Raw genomic sequence first — 24,501 nt, forward strand, 5'->3', positions numbered from 1 at the left:
GTTTATGGGTAAAATATAAAATTAAGTTCAGCTTCACTAAAACAACAAAAAGCAAAGCAAAGAACATGGACATGAATGTCCAAGAGAAATTGGTTAAATAAATTACGGCACATTCACATGATAAATTAATGCTTTTAAAATTATATTTTGAAACTCTGAGCTATAGGAAAAATAAGTGAATTATAACCTAAAAGGGAAAAGTAGGATACAAAACACCACAGATTTAATTTTTTAAAGAAAGAGAAAGATAGAAACAGAACATTTGCAATAAAGAGTGATTTTCTCCAAGTAGTGAGATTAGAAATGACCTGCTTTTTCATTATTTTATATTTTCCGAATTTTCTAAAGCAATATTTAGTAATTTTACAATCAGAGTAATTTTAAAAATAAATAGTACTAACTGATGATTCTGAATTTCATGAGGGCAGGGACCATGGCCTGGATTTGCTCATGGAACACAGTGCTTAGCATTGTATGTGCTCTATCATTATTTATTGAATGGACCCACGAATGAACATGTGAAGGACAGAGTAATATAAAGTTTCCCCGATACCCTTTACCCTGATTCCCCAAACATTTTACTACATTTGATTTATCCTTTTCTCTCCACAGATATTTTCTTAATAGGTCCTTAGAAAAGTCCTTGAGCCTCAGGAAAAAGTAGTCCAAGATCACAGAAAACACCAGAGCTCCGGTCTTGACCAAAGAGGTCCAGCTCTTCCCGCTACTCTTTTACATATACGTGAGTGTGGCACTCCAAATGGGGGATTTAAATCACTGTGTTATAGAAAATTCACATGAGCTTTGAGTCCTCAACCATATAAGAGAAAAAAAAATTGGATCAAAAGGAAAAGACCATAGTACAACCATAAAACACATTTTAAAAGAAGATAATTACCAAAAAAAAAAAAAAAGAGAAGATAATTACTAGGAAGCCCACATTTTGGAGGTCACAATAAAAGTTAATTCTACTTCTGACTTGAGCCAAAGAGAAGAAACAAAGAAACCTCAAGTATGAAATGGAGACAGAGAGAGACAAGAAAGAAAAAAAAGGGACAGGAAAATTGGCTGCCGGTAATCCAGAAAGCAAAGTGTATGTTACAACTTAGCAGCAACATACCCTTTTTCATCTCAGGTTTGGAAGAAAATGCTTTTCTCAGTGTGAATTTTAGTCAATTTCCTTTTTGAATTTTCACTCTTTCAAGTAAATCCTATCTACCAAAGAGGCAGGTTTCTGCCATCAGCATCAGAGACATAAAACCACATAAAAGGAAGAATTAGTGTCAAAGTGAACCTTCCAGCGAGCTCTGAGAGCCTCAATTCCAGTCTATGCCACTCAAGATATTAAAGCTACAAAATCCTGGAAAACATCTGTCTTGGGCAAACTAAGTAAGAAATCAGTTTATATTCCTCATTAAGGGTTGTTAAAATGTAAGTCATTCAAGTACCTTAGCAAGTCTTTAGTACGCACTCAGGCCTTCAATAACCATTTTCTGAGTAACTTAAACGGGTTATATTTCACTTTAAAGGGTTATTATCACAACTTGATTCCCACAAGAAAAAAAAAAAACCATCAATCTATCAATCTAAGGCACTGGTAATATCTCTAAGTATGACAGACTATCTGGATACAAGAGGACGAAACAGATTTTGGAACTAAAACTTGTCTACGAAACACACATTGAGCACTTGTGGTTTCAATTTCTCAAGTAATAAATCAGGATCACGCCCCAAAGAGATGCTACATGTTTTCAAAGACTGAAATACGAGGCATTCTTAATAACTAAATTAATTAATTAATAAAAGGTATTACCAATTGTGTCCACTGGGTAGCAAAAGCCATTAAAAACAATGCTTCAGCATACCTGACAATTCTTGCTTTACAAACGAGAGCACAGCCAAGTAAACTTGACAGTCAGCTATGATTATCTGCCTCTGAAGCCGGTCAACCATAGAGGGGGTGGATTTTCGGACATCAACCTGTTGGGTGGGAAGAAAGTACACACCAATAAATCACACCCAAGAACAATATTCCTTCCAAACAACTATTACTTTATTGTGCAAAATAATTTCACGCAGGGGGTGTGAAACAGCAGTTGCTGAAATCCAAGACCAAATTTACACTCTGAGCCTGGTAGTTCTATCCTCCCCCATTAAGTCCAGCTTTATTTTGTTAACAATACATTGATGAAGAGGCTTGGAACTCAAAGACACATACTCTAAATTACAGACACTGAGTTCATGGGAAACGTGAAAGCCCACACACAACTTCGGAGTTTTACCTTTTTGAAAACAACCTAAGTTCTTACTTATCCAAAATAAAAAATCACTGAAGGTACAAAACATTGCCCCGGGTAAACAACCCAAAAAGCCACTTTGCAGCCATCTGCCTTCAGAAAGGACCTATAGTATTAGGGTTCATTCCTTTGGTGCACACAACCGAGATGTGAGGGTTACAAACTGATTACATGTTAGTTAAGGAGAAAACACCCTGGAATTAAAAATTATCTTTGAATGAGTCACAAATTGAACTTGAAATTTAAGTCATAATCTCTAAAGTTGACTACCTCTATAAAATATGAAAAAGTAAAACCCAAAAACCCTACTTTTTAATAAGATTTTGGTTTTCATCGTAAAGAATGCTAAACGAAGAAAATTCGCTCTGAAATGTAACAGTGCGTTCTTAAACTTGAACAAAATAGGTTAGTTTTCATATGCTTTCACAGTGATATAAGAAATGACAGGATTTTTCCAAATATGACAAAAGTATACATAGTGTACATGACAAAATGGCTGGCTTCTCTTTTTTCTAGATTAGCAGAATTCACCATGGTCACTGTTGTTCCTCATCTAGTTCCAGCACCCATTACCCTGTTTGCTTAAGCAAATGTCAATCTATTGATGCTTCTGTTTTCTCTGCTTGTAAGAACATCTACTCTGCAAGGCTGTTGGAAGGGCTAATGAGATACTGTATGTGAAAATGCTTTTTAAATTGCAAGGACCCATTACAAATGTTGATTACTAACATATGTGCTGGGCCTGGTACTAGATACTGAGCACAGACATGTAAATTAGCTTACAGTCTAATGAGGGAACACTGACATCCATGTAATGCAGTAAATTCTCTGAAGGATGAAGTACAAGGAACTATGGGAACCTGTAGGAGACACACTAATAGGCTTGGGGGCTCAGACAAGAGTCTCTGGAGAAAATGACATCTAGGAGGAACTAAAGAATGGATATGAACCAGGTCAAGAGGCAGACGAATGTTCCAGGTAGAGGAGAAGTCAGTGACAAGTCAGCTACATTAAGGAGTTTGGATTTTAGTGCAATGGCAGTGGTAGGGGGCGGGGACACTGAAAATGAAATCAGCGATGTATAATTCGCATCTTAGTGACTGTATTTTGGAGAAGAATTACAGAACAGTGAGACTGGAGGCAGAAACGCCAGTGAGGGTTTGTCTTAGGCAAGTGGAGACAGTGGCTGGCCCAGTGCATTGGCAGGGAAAGTAGATGAATTCAGGACGTATTTAACAAAGAGTCAACGGGACTTGGTCACTGACTGATGTACAGTTTGGAGAAACGAGAAATCAAGGAGAACTGAGGCTCTTCTGGAGTGTCAGGAGACAGTACTCTGGGCCCATCAGTGGCTTCCACATGGCTGACACCATAAGCAAGAGCAGAGGTGAAACCACCTGGAGTGACATAAAGGAGCAGAAATGACAGGTGACTTTTCCTGACTGTAACCGACAGACTGGTTTGTCAACTAAACAAGTGACACATGTGACTCCCCTGGGTGCTCCAGAAACATCAGAGGTAGGAGGATGCCTCTCAAAGTCTAGAACTTTTGCACTGAAAGGTGAAAGAAAAATCAGGAAAAGTGGATTATGATATCATTGTGACTTTATTTATAAGCAAAGGCCAGGGAGCCCTGGGCTTTAAAAGGAGGTAACAGCTAAATTCCTGAATTATGCCAATGCAACATATCTGAAATACATACATGAAAACCTGCAAAAGCCCTTGCAGCACGGTCCACTGTGGAAGAAGATAATTTTAAGATACCAAAAGAATATGCACTGAAAAGCTCTAATGATGAAAGGGGGTTCTATTGCTTTAAGAAACACGCTTTACATAATCAAAAGCTGTAAGAAACATTTAGTGCTTTAGCCATGTTCTAAACACCAAAAACCGAGTAAATAAACAATGTTCTAAGTAAGCAGCACATAGTTCATAACTTAAAGACATAGTACTTACATTCTTCTTAATTTTATTCTTGATTGTTTCAATGACTCCAACCTCTTCACTTTCACACAGCTTTTCTGTGGTTTTTAAGTCATCACATGCCAACTGCATTTTTTCTTCCTCAAATGTCATCATGGCATTCTTCCAAGAAAGAAATAAGAATGAATCAGTAAGTGTCTGAAAATTTAGGCCAATTTATTACAACACAACTCCAAACTAGGGGGGAAAAACCATCTAAATGATTTATTGACAGTAAAAGAGTCAGAATGTTACAGCATACCCTATTCATTAAAAAAAACCAAACTATAATCTCAATATGAAATAAGAACATACCTCTATTACACCAGCATGAAAAAATGTATGGTAACAAATGTCCTTGCAATTACTGTTCTACATTTTTTTTGTTATTAAACACAGTAACAAAAAAAATTATACGCTTTCTGACTGGTCCACTTAATTCAGTTTTTAGAACAGAGCCTCAGTGAAAGCACTTTCTACCCACGCATGGATCCCTGGGTTCATCAAGGACAGCACAAAACGCTAATGAAACATCAGCTAGTAGGTACTACTTTGAAAATGATCAATTATCAATCTTTTCAGGGACAGCAATTCCAATGGGCTCACTTTTAAGGAACTCATTTTTTATTGTCCCCAGTGAAAAATTCCACTGACAGCTTGTTTCCAAGCACCTGATCCTGGTAGATTTTTTCAGGTCACATTTGACTGGTAGAAATGATCCCTTGCTTTGTGACCACCAAGAGGGGTGGGATAGGGAGGGTGGGAGGGAGCACAAGAGGGAGGGGATATGGGGATATATGTATACGTATAGCTGATTCACTTCGTTATACAGCAGAAACTAACACACCATTATAAAGCAATTATACTCCAATAAAGATGTTTAAAAAAAAAAAATCATCCCTTCTCTGCTGAAAACCTGCTACTTTCTCCCAGAAGAACTGAGGTTTCTGAGATGAACAGGCTACAAGGGCAGAGACAGGACACCAGGTTCTTGGAAGGACCTAATTAAAGGCATCCAATTTTCTACATTGCCCAATTTATTTTAAAACCTAACTGCAACCTATTCTCTCAATTCCTAAATATTAATATTCAAAAATGCAAAAGTAACCGATAAACTTTAAATCTGCTAATTTAACCTGTCTTCTGATCCACATTTATTCAATAATTTTAAAGCAAACCTTTATTATCCAAAGTCTGACTTTTTTTTTCTTTTCAACTCTAATGCATTTTTAATTTTTGGAAAGGTCTTTCAATTATATTTTTATTTTAAAAAGGATTTTGGTTGGAAAAAATATAATGCTCTAGAAGATATAAGCATTTAATCTTTAAAATTAGGGAAGGGTATCTCATAAGTGTTGGTTAATAGGCAAAAATTTTATTCCAGTTTTAAACTGTAAAAGATCTTCTACAATAGTGTATCTCTACAGCAGGTAACCACTAAAAGACATACATTATGTATTTGTTTCCCTCCCACCAAAACCTCTTCCCACATAAACTTACCAAAAAACTGACAAAGCTGGCTCCAAAACTCATTAATGGGCTACGATTTCTGTTAAGAAAACAAAATAATTTTTATTGTGAAATTTTATTTTAAAAGCATTTGACATATCGGGATCACTATATATTCCCAATAATTGGACAGAAGTTGTTAAGGTCTTCAAGCCAATTAAATTACCCTAAGAAAAAAGTAAAACAGGCAAGAAGTTCACAGGTCTGTCCACCAGGATAGAACCTCCCCCGACACCTGATTCTTCAAAGCAAGGAGAACAAGAAAGTCACATTATAATTGACATTGCTTTAGTAAACCAATCCAACATCTGAAAACACGTGGCTAAAGGAAGATGATTAATATTCTTTTAATTTTTATTTATTTTTTTGTGCACGCCACATGTGGGATCTTAGTTCCCCGACCAGGGATTGAACCCACAGCCCGGGCAGTGGAAGTGCAGAGTCTTAACCACTGGACCACCAGGAAGTCCAATATTCATTTTTTGTTTAATTTTTATAAATTTTAAAAATTGAAGTATAGTTGATTTACAATGTTTCAGGTGTACAGCAAAGTGATTCACTTCTATGTATATTCTTTTTCAGATTGTTTTCCAGTATAGGTTATTACAAGATATTGAATATATCTTGTAGATGCTAGAGGTAGTGCTAGAGGTAACACTGCAGGGTCAAGTGGGATGCACATCCGTTTTCCTCTTGGATGGTGGGGGTTATGTTGGGGGCAGGGGCGGAGATCAGGAACTCAAATGATTTGGAATGTTAACCCTCTGCTACAATTTTTTTTGAATATAGTTCCCTGTGCTATACAAGTCCTTGTTATTATCTATTTTATATGTAGTAGTATGTATCTGTTAATCCCAAATTCCTGATTTATCCCCCCCTTCCCCATTTGGTAGCCATAAATTTGTTTTCTATGTCTGTGAGTCTATTTCTCTTTTGCAAATAAGTTCATTTGTATCGTTTTTTAGATTCCACATACAAGTGACATCATGATATTAATATTCATTTTTTAAATGCAAAACATGTTCAAAACTTTCCACACATAAACTAAGTATTATTTTCAGAGTAGATCAAAGGGTTTTACCACTAAGCCAGACCTGGCAAACTCATTTATCCCATCCAAAGAACTTTAAGAATACCTCCCTGGAGTCAGTCATCACCCTGTTGTAATACACAATCATTATCCAATTTTATATGTAAACCAAAAATATGAAGCCAAGTCAAAGTAATACTAATTCAAAGAATATAAAAATACAAACATTCTGCTTCAAATTCACAACCAGTACAAAAATCCAAGTCTCTGTAGATGGCATTAAAAGGGAAAGCAAGTTGTAACTGCCTTCTTAAAAATAATTGTACTGCTTTTGTTATTATGTAAGTAATATATGGTCATTATTTTAAAAAAAGCCAAGAACAATGTATTTAGTCAATCCCCTACTGGAAATTTAGTTTAAGTCCAAGGTGACCATGTGTGTATTTGGTGGAGGTGTGTATGGGAAGAAGAGAGTGTACATTTAGATGGATATATGCATACGTACGTACACACATATACCGCACGCTCAGATGAACATCTTTGTACATGTAATTTGCAAGGAGTCCAAATGTATTTTTGGGATAAGCTGCTAGAGGTAGCACTGCAGGGTCAAGTGGGATGCACATCCGTTTTCCTCTTGGATGGTGGGGGTTATGTTGGGGGCAGGGGCGGGGATCAGGAACTAAAATGATTTGGAATGTTAACCCTCTGCTACAATTTTTTTCCATCTGCTTGGGACCTACTCAAATTCTACAGTGAAGAAGAGCTTGTTTACCCCCACTGCATATTAAACCTCCAAGAATTAGGAAGGTGTCGTGACGGGTGAAGAATCCCACACCAGCACTCACACCCGTGAACCAGCTCCAACAGCACCTCCTCAAGCACGCAGCCCAGGCTCCATCCTCCCAACTCTGCACCTGATCAGACGTGGACGTGCCATTACAGGCTTCTACCCGCTACATTATAACCTGGGTTGTGTATGAAGGTCCCCTCTAGAATGCTCTTTTCTGCCTCTTCTCCCTCACCATTATTCCTTACACACAGCAGGCATCCAACAAACATGAATCAGTGAAGGAATGAAAGAGCTCCGCCTTTCAGGAACGTTTCAATCAAGAGCTGATCAGCCCAGCTTCCCCGTCTTTGCCCGCTCCGCGCTTACACCTTAGCCATTAGCCATCTGAGGAATGAAAAGATGCTGAATCGAGGGCCTAGTGTTGCTACATTTGCTTCTTGTTCTGGACTAAACTTAGGTTTCTGAGAGCCCAGGCTATTAATGATTCATGGTGCCCTCGCCTAGCCCTTAGTACCTCACATACTATCTTCTCATTTAAGTGACAAATCAGCCCAAGAGAAACATTTTTCCCTCCTTGAGGTACTGTCTCCATAGACCCCAGGGCACCTGGGTGCATTAGCCACTCGATAATGAACTGACAGGGAAGCAGGAATCCTCGTGCTGCATGTTACCTGGTGCTGTAAGAGCTTCATCTAACAAGGTTCACTTGTTTCCTTCACCTGATTTTATTTTTTTTAACTCAACATGACCCAGGTGATCCTACATTAACTCACCTCTAAATCAATTGCAGCCCACACATGTGTTTCCACATAAAACGTATTCAATTTGGAGATTTGGGAATGTTTCCAAAGAGTACAAGGATCATTACTTCAACACCGATGCAGAGGGCGGAGAAGGAAGAGGCTCACACTGGGAACCAATGACCAGCACTAGGGTGGAGGCGGGGAGCGAGGTATCAGGTAAAGGTTGAGTATAAAGGTAAGCATTAGAACCAAAAGACAAACCTTTCTAAATACCAGAAGTTACATAAAGGAGGTGGGGGGCAAGTGAAATAGACCACATCGTGAAAACCTCACTTATTTAAAAGAAGGGAGGCTCTAAATCCATATACATACATGCGATATCGAAAAAAAAATAATGGTAAGTTAACCCATAAACATGTTTTTTAACGGATACCTACAAAGTGAGGGAGCGATAGGGACGAAGAAACAAGGATAGAAACGAACCTTCTTCGTATATACCTCTTGTTTTGTAGATCTGACTTTGGAACCATGTAAATATTGTATGTCATAATATCAAATTTTAATAATGCGATCCCTAAACATTCAAATGTAAAATGAATTACATGTACCTAAATGCCAACCCAATTGGTAAAGTAACCACACAGAGAAGTATTCCAAACGACTTTAAAATACAGTAATCTGACAGCACATCCCTATTATGAAATACCCTTAAAAAGACCCCAAAAGATTGCAAAAAAAATTCTTGTTTTCAGTAATCATATTTTTACCAGTCAAGTTGGTACCATTATTCTACAGCTGTTGGGTATGTAGTTTGTGATAAAACAATGCCTAATTACGTTGGTGGGGGTTTTTTGTTTTGTTTTTGTTTTTTTGCAGTACGCGGGCCTCCCACCACTGTGGCCCCTCCCGTTGCGGAGCACAGGCTCCGGACGCACAGGCTCAGCGGCCATGGCTCACGGGCCCAGCCGCTCCGCGGCATGTGGGATCTTCCTGGACCGGGGCACGAACCCGTGTCCCCTGCATCGGCAGGCAGACTCTCAACCACTGCGCCACCAGGGAAGCCCACGTTGGTGTTTTTTGAAACCAAGGATTTTGTGCACAGGAGAAAGGATAAAGTTAATTCAAAGCCTAGAAACAATGACCACCCAGTAGTATTCAGCATGGTCCGGCACCCTCTCTAAATACATTAAGTCAAAGATCCACAAAGAGATGGCTAATTCAAGCTCAGGGGCAAGAAATGTTCAACAGCCTTGAATACTGTGTTATAACAGAAAGCAAGGAAGTTTAAAAACTACATTAGGCTCTTGAAGAGGTTCAAGCCAAAGATGTAACAATTTGACCACCAATGAGGTAAAAACAGCAATAGCTTGAAATATCAAATAATTTAAAACTGTAAATTCATAATGATACTTTTTAGTTAAAAAACAACTCAACAACTCACTGGTTGCCTATGGAGGATCCTAGAGAACCAATTCATTATTTTGAAAACTGTTAAAAAAGGGGAAAAGAATAGCATTTACCACACCTTTTCTCTATAAACTCAGAGTAACCAATCAGATGTGGGGTGGGTCTCTTTACAAAAATGTCCTGGGCTAATAAATGAAAAGCAAAGGACAGAATCAGAGTATCTTGTTTTGTAGCTGCTCCTAATCAATTAATGGATACGGACAGTGATCATAAAGACGGGACAATATTAAACTGACACCATCAGCAAAATCCAAGCTGTGGGAGATTCTACAGGACAAAGACGCTAGTTTCTTCAACAACAATAAAAAAATGTAAGGGTCAAAAGAGACTGAAAGGGAGCTTGTAAAATATATATAAAACAACTGGGACATAAGAGACATAAAACAACAAATATCCTACATGTAACTACACACATATACATAAACACATATATACACTAGCAACAATTAGAAAGTGAAACTTTAAAAATTATCATTCACAATAGCATGAAAATATTAATAGCTAAGGATAACTCACAAAAATGTGCAACACGGCTTCACTGAAAACTCAAGACATTACTAAGGAAAATGAAAACTCTAAATCAGCATTTTGCAACAGTGGCATTCTTAATATTTGGGGCCAGATAATTTTGTTGGGTGTGGGGGTGGGCTGCACTGTGCACTGTAGGATGTTGAGTAGCATCTCTGTCCTCTACCTGCATGATGACAGGAGCACAAGCCACTGCCTCCGCCCACCCCACCCCCGGCAAGGTGTGACAACCAAAATGTCTCTAGACACTGCCAAATGTCCTACTGGGGCAAAATCAACCCTGGTTGTGAACCAGTAACCTAAATAACGAGATATACAATTCTTATGGATTGGAAGACTCATTACTGCTGAGATATTATCTTCTCTTTAAACTGCACTGTAGCTCCAATGCAATCTCAAGCAAAATCCCGGTGTGTGTGTGTGTGTGTGTGTGTGCGTGTGTGTGTGTGTGTGTGTGTGTGTGTGTGTGTGTGTTGACAGGTTGATTCTAAAATCTACATGGAAAAGCAAAATACTTAGAATGGCCAAATCAAATTTAAAGAAGACCAACAAAGCTGGAGGCCTACATTACCCAATATCAAAACTTAATTAAAATTAAGCATTCCTGGTCACTCATAAGAGACTGAAAAAGGCAAATACATATCAAACAAAGAGCTCATCTTGAGAATACATAAAGAACACCCATGAATCGGTACAAAATGACTGGCAACCCAGTAAAAAAAAAAAAAAAAAGGACAAAAGTCTTAATAGGCACTTAACAAGAGAGGACATCCAAAAGTTAATAAGCATATTAAGAAGTACTGAAAAGCACTCATTATCAGGGAAATACAAACTAAAACCAAAATGAGGCACCACTATATGCTTCTCAGACTGGCCACAGTTACAAGGATTGATAATACCAAGTGGTAACGAGGCTGTGGAGTAACTGAGTCTCAAACGCTGCTTAGCAGAATCTACTAAAGCTGTGCACCTGCTCTACTAAAACTCATCCACGTGCCCGATCTACTGAGCACATGCCAATCGACGATTTAGTAACTTCACTCCTAAGTACATATGTACAACAGAATTGAATTATTATGCCCCTAAAAGACATGCATGGTTTTTAATAGTCTTATCCTTAGTAGCCTCAAACTGGAAACAATTCCAATGTCCATCAACAGTAGAACAGATCAAATAATTGCAGCATATTCACTCAGTGAAATAGTTCATAGCTATGAAAAAGAACTACTGCTAAATGCAAAAACATGAATTAATCTCACAGACGTAATGTTGAGTGAAGGAAGCCAGACACAAAAGAGTTATACTGAATGATTCCATTTATATGAAGCTCAAAACCACTATTCTGATCACTAATGATGATGGAGTTCAGAACACTGGTACCATTGGGGGGATACTGGGAGCCCAAGGAAGGATGCTGGAATGTTGGAAATATCCTTTATCTGGTTGTAAGTAGTTACACTGTGATATTTACATATGTATACAGTCTTATACAGAAAGTTTTTCCTTATGAAAAAGAAAAAATTAAAAAGAAAAATTAAATCAGATAAATGATCACTGATGGGTATTTGATTATATTAGTGAATTAATATTAATTTTTTAGGTACAGAAGCGGTATTATACTACATTTTAAGGACTATTTTTTTTAGAGGTGTATATGATAGCATTTACAAATAAAATGATGACTGAGATTTGTTCAAAAATAATTTGAGGTCTTCCCTGGTGGCACAGTGGTTGAGAGTCCACCTGCTGATGCAGGGGACACAGGTTCATGCCCCGGTCCGGGAAGATCCCACATGCCACGGAGTGGCTGGGCCCGTGAGCCATGGCCGCTGAGCCTGCGCGTCCGGAGCCTGTGCTCCGCAACGGGAGAGGCCACAACAGTGAGAGGCCCGCGTGCCGCAAAAAAACAAAAAAACAAAAAAAAAAAAAAAGCTCCCCAAAGATGATGTCTTTTGAAATCCTTTGATGAGAAGGACTCTAATGGTCACTGCCATAGTCTGCTTTTTGAAAATGAAACACCAGTAATGAAATGGCTTAAAATTTTCTCTCTGTATGAAAACTGTCCCAAAGGTAGGAAAATTTGAAAATACAAAGAAGCAATGGATGGTCTTTTTCTAAATTTATGAACATCGCCATGGAAATTTTAAAAAACAAAGCTTCTCCAGCAGATTAAAAATTGGACTGATGAAGATTTTGTTTCTTAAAATACTGTGGGAGGAAATGTACACATTTGATTCTCAAAGGAATATTTTTCCATTAAATAAATGGGCATAATTACAAGAAGACAGTCCCTAACCAAACATGTTTCTTCAAATGTAATTTTATCCCCCAAATATAGTGGCATTTTCCATTTTTCTGAAAATGTTCTATATTCATATAATGTTGACTTTTCTCCCCTTCAAATGTGTGGGGAGGCTGGACTTTGTATATTACCAAGGAAATCCAGGGCCATGTGACCCTAATCAGTCCATGGTAGTCACCTCATCTCATTGCAGCCCTGAGATCTCGAAGCTGAGGACTGAAGAAACAGTCACCTAAATTCACACCCCCTACCCTGACTGCTCTTAAAAGGCCTGTGCCCTTTCTGTGACCCATGCTGTTTTAAAAATCACGGTCCCAGAGGATCACGGGGGTCAGCTTCGTACAATCACCAATCAAGGCATCATTAAATGCTTCTCCAGAAGCCTCACACCATTCCTTCAGAAACAACTTTTGCTAACAGGACAAGTGATATCCTCTGCTCTGCCTAATATTTCCAAAAATGGGCTTTAAGGAGACTAAAATGATCCAGTATTTCACTTTTCTTTCTAAAAGTAAAGTAAAATAATGTCAACAGAAGAAAAAAGCTAAGTTCATGAAGCCATTCACTGCACCATTATCCAGAATAAGGAAAACCTGGGTTTAAAAAAACAACTGTCTACATAGAGGAAAAGCTTCATGACATTGGATTTGGCAATGATTTCTTTGCTATGACACCAAAGCACAGGCAACAAAAGTAAAAATAGGTTAAGTTGGACTACCTAAATGTTTAAAATAAAACATTTCTGTGCAAGAGATATAATCAACAAAGTGAAAAGGCAACCTATGGAATGGCAGAAAATATTTGCAAATCACACCTGAAAAAAGAGTTAATGTCCAGATTATATAAACAACTCCTGCAAGTCAACAAAAAAAGCAAACAACCTGATTAAAAAGTGGGTAAAGGACATGAACAGATATTTCTCCAAAGATGCCAGTAAGAGCCAGTAAGCACATGAAAAGATGCTTAACATCACTAATCATTAGGGAAATGCCAATCAAAGCCACGAGATGCCACATCACACCCATTAGAATGGATACTATCAAAATAGCAGAAAATACACAAGTGTTGGCAAGGATATGGAGAAATCAGAATCACTGTGCACTGTTGGTGGGAATGTAAAATGATGTAGCCACTATGGAAATCAGTATAATGGCTCCACAAAAAAATGAGAAATAGAATTACCATATGACCCAGTAATTCCACTTATGGGGTATATACCCAAAAGAACTGAAACCAGGAACTCAAACAGATTTTTGTACACCCATATTCTAGCAGCATTATTCATAATAACCAAAAGGTGGAAGCAACCCGAGTGTCCATCGATGGATAAACAGATAAACAAAACGTGGTGTATATATACAATGAAATATTATTCGGCCTTAAAAAGGAAGGAAATTCTGACACATGCTGCAACATGAGTGAACCTTGAGGAAGGACATTATGCTAAGCGAAATAAGCCAGTTACAAAAAGAAAAGTATTGTATGATTCCACATGAGGTACCTAGAGCAATCGAATTTAGAGATAGGAAGTAGCATGGCTGCCAGGGCCTGCAGGGGAGGAGAGAATGAGCTGTTGTTGTTTAAGGGATATAAAGTTTCAGTTTTGCAAGCTGAAAAGAGTTATGGAATGCACACCAACTGTGAAGGTACTACACACTCAACTGTACTCCTAACAATGGTTAAGATAGTAAACTTTGTTATGTGTATTTTACAATTGAAAATTTTTTGAAAATGGAAAGCAGTCTACAATAGAAAAAAATGACTCATTAACAAAACCAGATGGAGGGCTTCCCTGGTGCGCAGTGGTTGAGAGTCCGCCTGCCAATGCAGGGGTCACGGGTTCGTGCCCTGGTCCGGGAGGATCCCACATGCCGCAGCGGCTGGGCCCGTGAGCCATGGCCGCTGAGCCTGTGCTCCGCAACGGGAGAGGCCACAACAGTGAGACGCTCGCGTACCGCAAAAAAAGAAGAAAAAAAAAAAAAACCAGATGGAATATTATAACCTAGAAAAATCCCTGACAGAATTTAATATGAAAACAAAAGCTCTGTGTACACTCTGTTCCAATATGTATAGACAATAAAAAAATGAATATTTGTTGTGAGGGGCAATAAGATTAAAGGTGATTTTGTCAATGATAAATGTGTGTACATGGCGGAATAAACAGTCACGACTGAAGCTACACTACTAATCATCTCTGCCTCAGTAATGTCACCATAGACATTCTCTCTACATTCAGACATCTTTTAGAGAGAAAAGTGCATCATTTAAGTCAATTTACTTGTTCTAAATACTCCCTGTGATTCAGTTGTTGCTTTGACACAATTTCTCAACAGAATATATCATCCAGCCAATCAAAGAGAATAATGGGGCGACTCCATAGCAAAAGAGTCAAAGCCTGCTTACGTGGCAGTGAGTTACCCACTTAGCGACTAGCTGTGCCCCGCTGTGGCTCAGAGCACCATTAACAAAAGGCTGATAGAGAAATGCCCCAAAAGAAGGAAAGAAAGACACTTAATATATGAGGTTACTCCCCAAACGGTCTGATTTTCCAAAAACAAATGCAAATGATTTGGGCATTGCTTTTTATATTACCTATGGAAGACTTGTAAATAAGATTTTAAATGCATCCCTTTCAAAATGAGAGAGGACGCCAGTAGGACATCAAAAAGAACCACACATTTTCTTGCTATTTGAACTAATTATCTTCTTAAAAATTGTTTTCATTTTTAATAGTGAAATCTTCCCTCTACCTAGCTAACCCCTCCCTACACTGCTAAGAAAAATAATAAATAAAAAGCTCTATAGTAAGGAGTTTATAATAAAACCAAAGTTAAAATCTAAAACATGAAGTCACTATTACCTAGATTAAGCCTTGAAATGTTTAAATTGCAGGGGATGCCAACCACCTGAATGCAGACCTCACTTGATTTGTACCTGTGGGTCCTGAACGATTGGCTCAATTTTCACTGTCCCGTGTTTCAAGTTCTCTATCTTTGAGTACACTGTGCTATCAACAGGTAAGATGAACGTGATTCTTCTGCGATGACTTCTGTTTTCCAAATATATTGATCTAACTTTTTTTTTTCTTTTTTTAAACACTACTCAGAAATGGGAAACTCTCCCAGTGAGCTACTTGGAGGCTTCAACCCTAATCTGAAGATGTTGCAGCAATAATACAGACTAGGATGTCTGGCCTCCCTGAGCCGAAGAGCATAAAATTCTTCTCACTCACTGACTAAAGAGACGGAAAGTTTTCTCTCTCCTCACACAGTGAAAGCAAGGAAGAACAGCAACGTTCTCAGCACCTCGTTCTTGCACCATGCATTCAACAAACATGGTTAAAGAGAGCATCTGCCGTGTGCAGAAAAGGATAAGCGTCCTCAGAAGCGCTGAAGGAAAACTCCAGACCATAAGTGTAGAAAGAAAAGTTCCCTACTCCCTCAGATGGTAGCCGAGGAAAATAAAATGTGAAGTGATTTTTCTTGACATAATTTATAATAGTTAAGAATATTTTTCAAAAGGAAAATCTAATTATTCTGAAAGCATCTTAGTTAAAAAGTACTACAAATGCTTCTTTTACGTATTATATACAGCATCCCTAGGTCACGTATATGATTGGAGAGCATCAGTGGAATGTTCCCTTTGGGCTTGTTACAAATTGGAACATAAAATTCAGTATGTTTTTTCTAGAAAGAATCACTTCCATAGGAATCCCAGTGGATCTATTCACTTAGCATTCACCTAGTCCTCCCAAACAGATTTAAGAGTTAGGTACCCAGGTCCATGCACCCCACTGCTCCACATCTTCTACTTTTCCATGATAAATTTCCAATTTTAAAGCAGCTTCCCATAGCCCACAGCCACCTCTGAGCCTACACAGGGAAGGACTGAAGTGTCGAGTTTATCCAAGTCAAATGGTTAGGACAGTGATTAAGAAATCAGGCCCAACAAAAGCAATACAATTTACTATCAGAGAAATAATGGGGGGTTTTCCAGGCTGCTCTTTGTTTCCATCAACAAAGTTATCCAGGAGAAAACTATACTTTTCTTTAAAAAAACAAAAAAAACCAGATCTTTAATTTGAAAATCATATACCCAAGTCATAACCAGATAACATTCTGCAGTTTAAAAGAAAGTAAATGAAAAGTGACTTCTTTTATACATGGTATTATAGGAAAAACTCTAATAAGTTGTTTCATTCATCTGTACAAATTATATATGCTGATGATAAAGTATACAGCAGGCACTGTGCTATGCACTGGAGATACAAAGAGAAACACTCATAGCTCTTCGTGGAGCCTACACAGTCCAGTTTGGCTGCTAGAAACATTGCAGTAATAAATGGTGACAAAAAGTGGGTAGACGGTCGATTTTATTCAAAGTCATCCTCTGTCACCATACTTTTCATGGATGAACGAGGCTTCCTTGAATATCGGATCTGATGAAATCTAACAAGGGCTACTTGCCAACTTTGACTTCCACCTTCTCTTGTGTTTCTTAAAAGAATATATTAATAAGCCTTTAACCACTCTCTATTGCATCTCTATATTTTAAGTCTCTGCAGAATGCTTACTGTTTGATATTTATCTCATTATTCATTTACTTGTTTGAATAAATGAAAGCTCCCCGAGGTGGGGACCCCACCTTTGCCAAGTGCCACTATCCTGACCTCATAGGACAGAACCTAGCAGATAACTGGCCCAATCCACATCTGTCTAATAAACCAACCACCCATCTCCTACGAAGTCTACACTTCATGACACTTCATCTGACGGACCATCCTCCACAGGTTCCAAAAAATTCCCAGAAATGAGATCATCAACTTGAGCCCATTAAAAACTCTGCTTTCACTAAGAAAAATAAACATGCTTGTTTCCTTGATCAGAAGATAGCAGTGGTGAATTTCATAGAAAGGCTCTATTCTTACTTTTCAGACACAATTCAAAGTGTGATCCTCGGGCAACGCTTTATCTCAAGGACAGCATATGTCTAAAAACATGGATCATGGCAGTCATTCAGTTTATGACTTGATTTAGAGTGTTTGGAGCAGGTCCAGGGTTCGGACTTGTGTTTAGCATGTACCCATCCTTCTTAGGGATTTTAGAGTCTCTAGTGTTTCACCAGCCAGCCCCAGGCACCCCACTCAGCTTGGGGGTATCCCCAGGCCAGGAAGGCCACCAGTCCCCAGGGAGTGGTGTGTTCAGCAATGTTTGCACTCACAGCCACTGCAGTGGCTGCTTGCTTTTGTTACGTGGACTGCTTGTGATGTGGCCTTGCATCTTATCAGAAAATAACCTTGTCATTCACTGCCCAGTGCCAAGAAGCCATGAAGGCCTCTCACTGGAAGCAGTGAAGCCATCAGCTTACAGTAGGGACTTCTGGGGGGCAGGCTGAGACTCTGGAACTCCTCCCCACATAGAGGCAGAAGCAGCAGGAGCCTGGGTGGTCTGTCTCTCCCCACAGCTTGAGGTAGTAGTTATCTACAGGTTAATACAACTAATGAGCCCCTCTCCGCACCACTGAAAAAATACCTGGGCCCTTGAACCTGACTTCCTATGGACAACCGTCGCATGGAAACTTCCTATGCACAACCGTTTCAATGGATGCATTTCTAGGACGTCCCTGCATTAAGAATGCATCCCCTGCACATGGCAAGATACCCCTCAAAGCCACTGCGGTAATTTAAAATACAGACTGGTTCTACAACAGCGTGGCAAAAACAGGACTTCACTTCTTAGGCTCATCTCTGGTATCCTGCAAAGGAAGAGCTGGCAGATTCAGGGGTATGTCTTAGACTTGGGGTGGAGGGAGATTTGGGAAACAATTACAGAAGAGAAATGGTGAACGGGACAGAAGCCACGGAGTGCTTGGCCTGGCCCGGGAGGCTGGGGAGTGGAGGGCTACCCTCCCAGAGTCCCAGGTGGGCCCAGCACCCCTACAGCCAGGCCTGTGAGGAGGGAGATGAGGAAAGACCCAGAAAGCAAAGTGAAAGCCAAGGAAAACTGTCTGGCCCCGAGTCCCCCATCTTTTAACTTCCAAAGGATTACTTGAGTTAGAATTCACTGGTCTAATGAATATGACAGACTATGCAGCATGGTGATATTTAGAAAGTAAAACATCTACATAAAAAGTCTGTCGAGACAAAAGCAGGGACAATTTTTTAAAGTTTCCGGGTTTTTTTCCATTTTTACTCTAACCTACAAAATTTCCAAATCATGATAAAAACAATGAGAAGGGAATATCATGCTCTCTTGCCATGGGCTGTGGCACACAGGGTTCCCTGACCATCCCCTTCCTCAATGGATCCTGTAAATCCTCCGGGCTTTGGTCCAAAAGGTGCTGGCTCCAGACCACCCTTCCTGGTCCCTCAGGTCAGGCTGGAGCCCTTCTCTGGGCCTGCGCTACTCCTTAGCCTTTGCCCTTTAGAATGCTACTCACACAGTAGCACTGCTTTTCCCACCGAATGGTGCCTAACATGGGGCTTCCATCTAGAACGCCATTCATTTGTTATTGAATAAATGAGTGAGTGACAGAGTAAGTGACAGACTGAGTGACTGAGTGAAGGAGTGACTGACTGAGTGAAGGAGTGACTGAGTGGAGGAGTGAGTGCAAACAAGGAAAAGAATAACTAAAAGAAGGCAGAGAAAGTGGCATCTGTATGTTGAGTTATGTGAAGGGTGAAACTGTGTATTTCTTTCCATGTTGTCAAGCTGTTTTACTAAGTGAAGAAATTTAAACCACGGCTGGCACACAGGAGGTAAAATATAAGTATTTACTGAATGAGGGTAACAAATAATGGATTGGTCTACGAAAGAAAAGTGCAGACCATACCTAAGAAGCTACTGCTGACAACGGGATTAATACTTGCATAGTCTCTGGAATATACAAGATGCTTAAAATGATTTCCTGCCTTTATCATTAGCTCTCCTTAAAACATTGCTCTACAAGTATATATCTTGAATTGTCCACCTTTAGGACTCTAAAAGTTATTTATGGTGACATTATAAAGGCAGATTCTGAAACTAAGACTCCTTTTATTACTTAATTATAAATTTTCTCTTGAGTTGGCAAAAATCTTAAGAACTACATAATCATGTACTGATATGGTCATATTATAATTGTATTTAATTTTTAACAATTTGAAATTTAAATAATTACATGTGGTTTTCACTAAGAATATAGTCTACAATAGGAAATACAAATCTATTTTTTACCCACATACTTATAGTCAACCAAAGCCCCAAAAGAACTCCCTGCGTTTGAAAAGCCCACTTAAGACAAAACCAAACTCAAAACAGCAATCACTGATACTTCCCATGAAAGTAGTATCTTAAAAGATAATTCCTGTGATGATTTTTTTTTAACAAACAGGATTATAGTGCACAAAAAGAAAGCAAGAAAGCAATGTTTACTCAAATGAAGTTACACTAAAACTAATTGCTATTCCAGAAGAAGACAGGTAGAAAAAAGGGTGCCTCTTTTAACCAAAACTTTGTATGTAATTCAACTGTTTATCACATCATTCTTTTTAAAACAAGTAATTCAAATCAGAATGGCAAAGCCCTTTAATTTCCTACTCACACTGGCATGACTGCCTTCAGGCTGTGTGCAGCCTTGCATAAATGAAAAAGGGCAGTATGTAAAAACGCCTCATTTGTTTAAGGAAGTCAGAATAGGGTACTTAATTAACTTTAAGAAAATCAGTTCACTCTCACAAGCCCTTAACTGCTTGTGCAATTATCTATTATGTCTTACAGTTTATCAAGTACTTCAAAATTGCAAAACTTTATAACATTTTGCAAAGTACATGTATTTGTTTTCTAAATTCACTGGTTTATTAGCTTCACACAAGTTATTAAACTATAATGTTATATTTTTTATTTCTACTCTAGTAGAGGCACTATCAGAGTACAAAATCATACAAAAAGAGATAAAACCTATCTACAAGAGATTCTATTCAAAACAGAATGAAAACATTTTTCACCAGATTAAAAATGCTGTGCTGATATTTGGGAAAGCTACACAACAGATAAAAACAGGAATAAGAGATTACTACAAGCAACTATATGCCAATAAAATGGACAACCTAGAAGAAATGGACAAATTCTTAGAAAGGTACAATCTTCCAAGACTGAACCAGGAAGAAACAGAAAAACATGAACAGACCAATCACAAGCACTGAAATTGAAACAGTGATTTAAAAACTTCCAACAAGCGTTAAGTCCAGGACCAGATGGTTTCACAGGCAAGTTCTCTCAAAGATTTAGAGAAGACTTAACACCTGTCCTTCTGAAACTATTCCCAAAAATTGCAGACGAAAGAACACTCCCAAACTCATTCTATGAGGCCACCATCACCCTGATACCGAAACGAGACAAAGATACCGCGAAAAAAAATTACAGGCCAATATCACTGATGAACGTAGACACAAAAATCCTCAACAAAATACTAAATATCTGAATCCACCAATACATTAAAAGGATTACACACCATGATCAAGTGGGATTTATCCCAGGGATACAAGGATTTTGTCAATATCCACAAACGAATCCGTGTGATACATCACATTAACAAATTGAAGAATAAAAACCATATGATCATCTCAAAAAAAAAAAAAGGCAATGTATCAAATAAACATGGCTAAATTAATAAAATGGTGTTCCATTTTCGTACACTTTCTCTCTTCCTCTGTAGGTCCTGTCTCCAATACAGAGCTATTATATTTTATAATGATCTCTTATGATTCCAAATATTAACAGTGGGTGATATTTATTTCCTTCTTCAGTAGTTTTATCAAAGTATCAAATAAAGCCTCATATAAGTGAGAGTTTGGTTGGTTTTGCTGTTGTGGTTAAAACACACACAGGCTTTCCTCTCTGTACACCATCTGCCCCTCTGCTACAGGAAGAAATAAAAAAGGAAGAGAGGGAAGGAGGGAGGAAGAGAGGGAAGGAGAAAAGAAAAATACTATACCATAGTCTAAGACGGATATGGATGACGATTTTTAAGAAAAAAGTGATATTAAATATAAAGTTGAATACATTTTATAACCATAAAAAACGATTTATGAAAAGAATTCTCAACTTAAGAAAATACAAATCAATGTAAATATCCATCTGATTCAACTGTGGGCTTTATTAAACTAATAAGGTTTTCAGCAGAGCAGCATGAATGTCCTGCTAAAACTCTATATAATAAGAAGCTGATATTTAGAGACAGCTAAATAGTTCAGTAAATTATGTGACATGAAAGTCAAATAGGTTATTTTAAAACAAAAAGAAAACACATTTAAATGGATTTTTTTTCTGAGGAAGCATAGCTGACATATTACTTTGCCCATGTGCACTCAAATACACAACACTTAACAGTGACTGATGGGAATGAAAATTGGTGCAAACCTTTTGGAAAGTTCTATATTTTTCTATTGATCTTTTAAGAGACTTAGAATTATTTCTAAGAATCTACCTGAAGAAAAATGAAATGCAGAAAATCATTTCTACTCAAAGATGTTCATTATGCTAGAATGAAGACAGACTGTTAGACAAATTGATATATTTACCTAGCAAAATATTATTTTACCCCCGAAAAGTAGAAATAAGGAAGTGCTTGCTCCCATGTGTTTGAAAAAGCATGGGCTCTAGGAAATGGCCCTGAGTGAAAACCTCAGCTTGATTGTGAACTGACTGTGACCATAATCAAGCTACAAACTCTCAGCCTGTGTTTCCTCATTTGAAAATCTGATGTAATTACAGTTGACCCTTGAACAACAGGGGGGTTAGAGGTGCTCACCCTCTGTGCAGTCAAAAATCCGAGTACTGCTCTCTCTGCCTCAGAAACAAAGAAATTGATAAATGACTCACTCAAGGGCAAGAAACTAAGAGTTTGACTAGAATGAGGACTCAACCCTAGTTCTTTTGATTCAACATACTGTGATCTCTAATTGAACACAAACATTTCCGCATATTTAAAGATCTGTAAAATGAAAATTCAGGTACTGTATTTACTGAAAAAAATTCATATAAATGGACCCACGTGGGTCAAACCCACATCATTCAAGAGTCAACTGTCTACTGCTCTATATGGGTATAATAAGTAAACGAGAAAAGTACCTAAAATGCCTTGTTTGAAGCCTGGCATGCAGTAATCATGCAATAAATCAGTTACTCTGTCATAAATGAAAAAGCAGAATACAAAGTAGTATGTGCAGTATGACAAACTATGCAAAAACATTTACAAAAGGAGATATTTGGAAATCTTACCTATGGGTAGTGGGAGTAAAGAGTGATTTTTCTTCTTTCTACTTTTCCTTTCCAATTGTCAATAAATAAGCATTTATCTCCTTTACAATCTGAAAAGTTTTTAATTTAATCACCATAAGGCATAGTTTTAAAATGTTCATCTAAAGGTAACATAAAATACTAATATTTAATTCATTTTCATCCATTTACTTACTCAAAATATTACAAATATCTTTTGAGCACCTATATGCGCCAAACACTATTCCAGGCACGGAAATAAGACCCTTTGCATGAAGGTGATGTTCTGGAGTGCGAAGACTGACAGCGAACAAATGCATATTTATTGCCAAATCATCAATTCTACAGGGGAGCCTATAAGCACTTTTTAAATGGTATTCTTGGCGTTTATTACAACCTTTCAGTAAACAAAACTTAATATATCAAAAAAAATTTTTGTCTCTTTGTTTTTTGGCCGTGCTGCGCAGCATGTGGGATCTTAGTTTCCTGACCAGGGATCAAACCTGGGCCCCCTGCATTGGAAGCTCGGAGCCTTAACCACTGGACGGCCAGGGAAGTCCCATAAAAATGTTTTAAGTTGTAAAATTTGTTTTAAAAGTCACAGGAAGACAGCATGCTGGAACAGGGCCTCTCAAGCTTTACTCTGCATTCAAATCCTGCCTTGTTAAGTAAAATGCAGATTCTCATTCGGGTGGTCTGGGGTGAGGCCTGAGGTCGCACATTTTAACAAGCCCCTAAATGATGCTCATGGGCCCCGAATCACATTCTGAGCAGCAAAGTCTTAGAGGCATCGTTAGGATTTTTGCTCCAACAAAGTGGTTTAAGTCGACAATGCTGGCAGACAGGGTCCTGCTAACTAAAATACTCTATATTCTAATGTCAACCTTTTAAAAAGGAAAAATCGAAGACATCGCTAGTACCTCCTCCCAGAAATAAGGAATTCTTGTATTAACTAAGGTTTGCTTTGCTGAACCAAATTTAAGCTCCCATTCCCAAAAGTATTTCAGTCCTTCCACTACGGTGGCCAGCTCCTCGTCCTCTCCTGGCCTCTGAGAGCTGAGGGTCCTGTCTTTCTGTTCCTCCCCTTCCCTGTTCCCTTCACACCAGCCTCCACTTCGGGCCTCACATCTCATGCTGGCCTCCCCCAGACTCCATTCCACACCAAACTGCTGCAGAAGCCCCCTTCCCTGGGGATGCTGTAACGTGCCATCTGCCCTGACCAGCGGCCTCTGTCCATCGTGCATCAGAACAAACTCCTGCCACACTGGACCCTCACGGTCCCCCAACAGTCGGGCCCTCACCAGCTTTACGTCTCATTTCTCAGCTCTGGCTCCACACATCTGCAAGCCCTGAACCCCCCTCAATCTGATCGTCTCCTCTCAGCCTGTGCACGTCCTCCCACCTCTTCTTCACGCTCGATTCCAATCCTGAAGACAATCCAGATTTTTTCATGGTGCCTCTCTGTGACCTGTGCCCACACCATGTCCACAAAAAGAAATCAGAATTCCTAGTTTACGGCATGGCTGCAGCAAACTTGGTTATAAAACACGCACACATGCAAAACTTTTTTTTCCGTCAACCTCCATTACAGCCGTTTCATTCCCACAGGTGAAA

General features: G+C 38.6%; 1 protein-coding gene across 4 annotated transcripts in view; it reads right to left on the reverse strand.

Moving 5' to 3' along the window:
• TTC39C (tetratricopeptide repeat domain 39C) overlaps positions 1-24,501 on the reverse strand; it is a 101,374-nt gene that overhangs the window by 46,750 nt on the left and 30,123 nt on the right. For all 4 annotated transcript variants that reach the window (XM_004273748.4, XM_033435307.2, XM_033435308.2 and 1 more), the window contains 3 exons: positions 5,760-5,808; positions 4,254-4,382; positions 1,866-1,980 (listed from right to left, as the gene is read on the reverse strand). In XM_004273748.4, coding sequence (XP_004273796.1) covers positions 1,866-1,980; positions 4,254-4,382; positions 5,760-5,808 — 293 coding nt within the window. The remainder of the gene's footprint in view (positions 1-1,865; positions 1,981-4,253; positions 4,383-5,759; positions 5,809-24,501) is intronic.

The sequence above is a fragment of the Orcinus orca genome, chromosome 15 (assembly GCF_937001465.1).
Source record: "Orcinus orca chromosome 15, mOrcOrc1.1, whole genome shotgun sequence".
Classification (NCBI taxonomy): Eukaryota; Metazoa; Chordata; class Mammalia; order Artiodactyla; family Delphinidae; genus Orcinus; species Orcinus orca.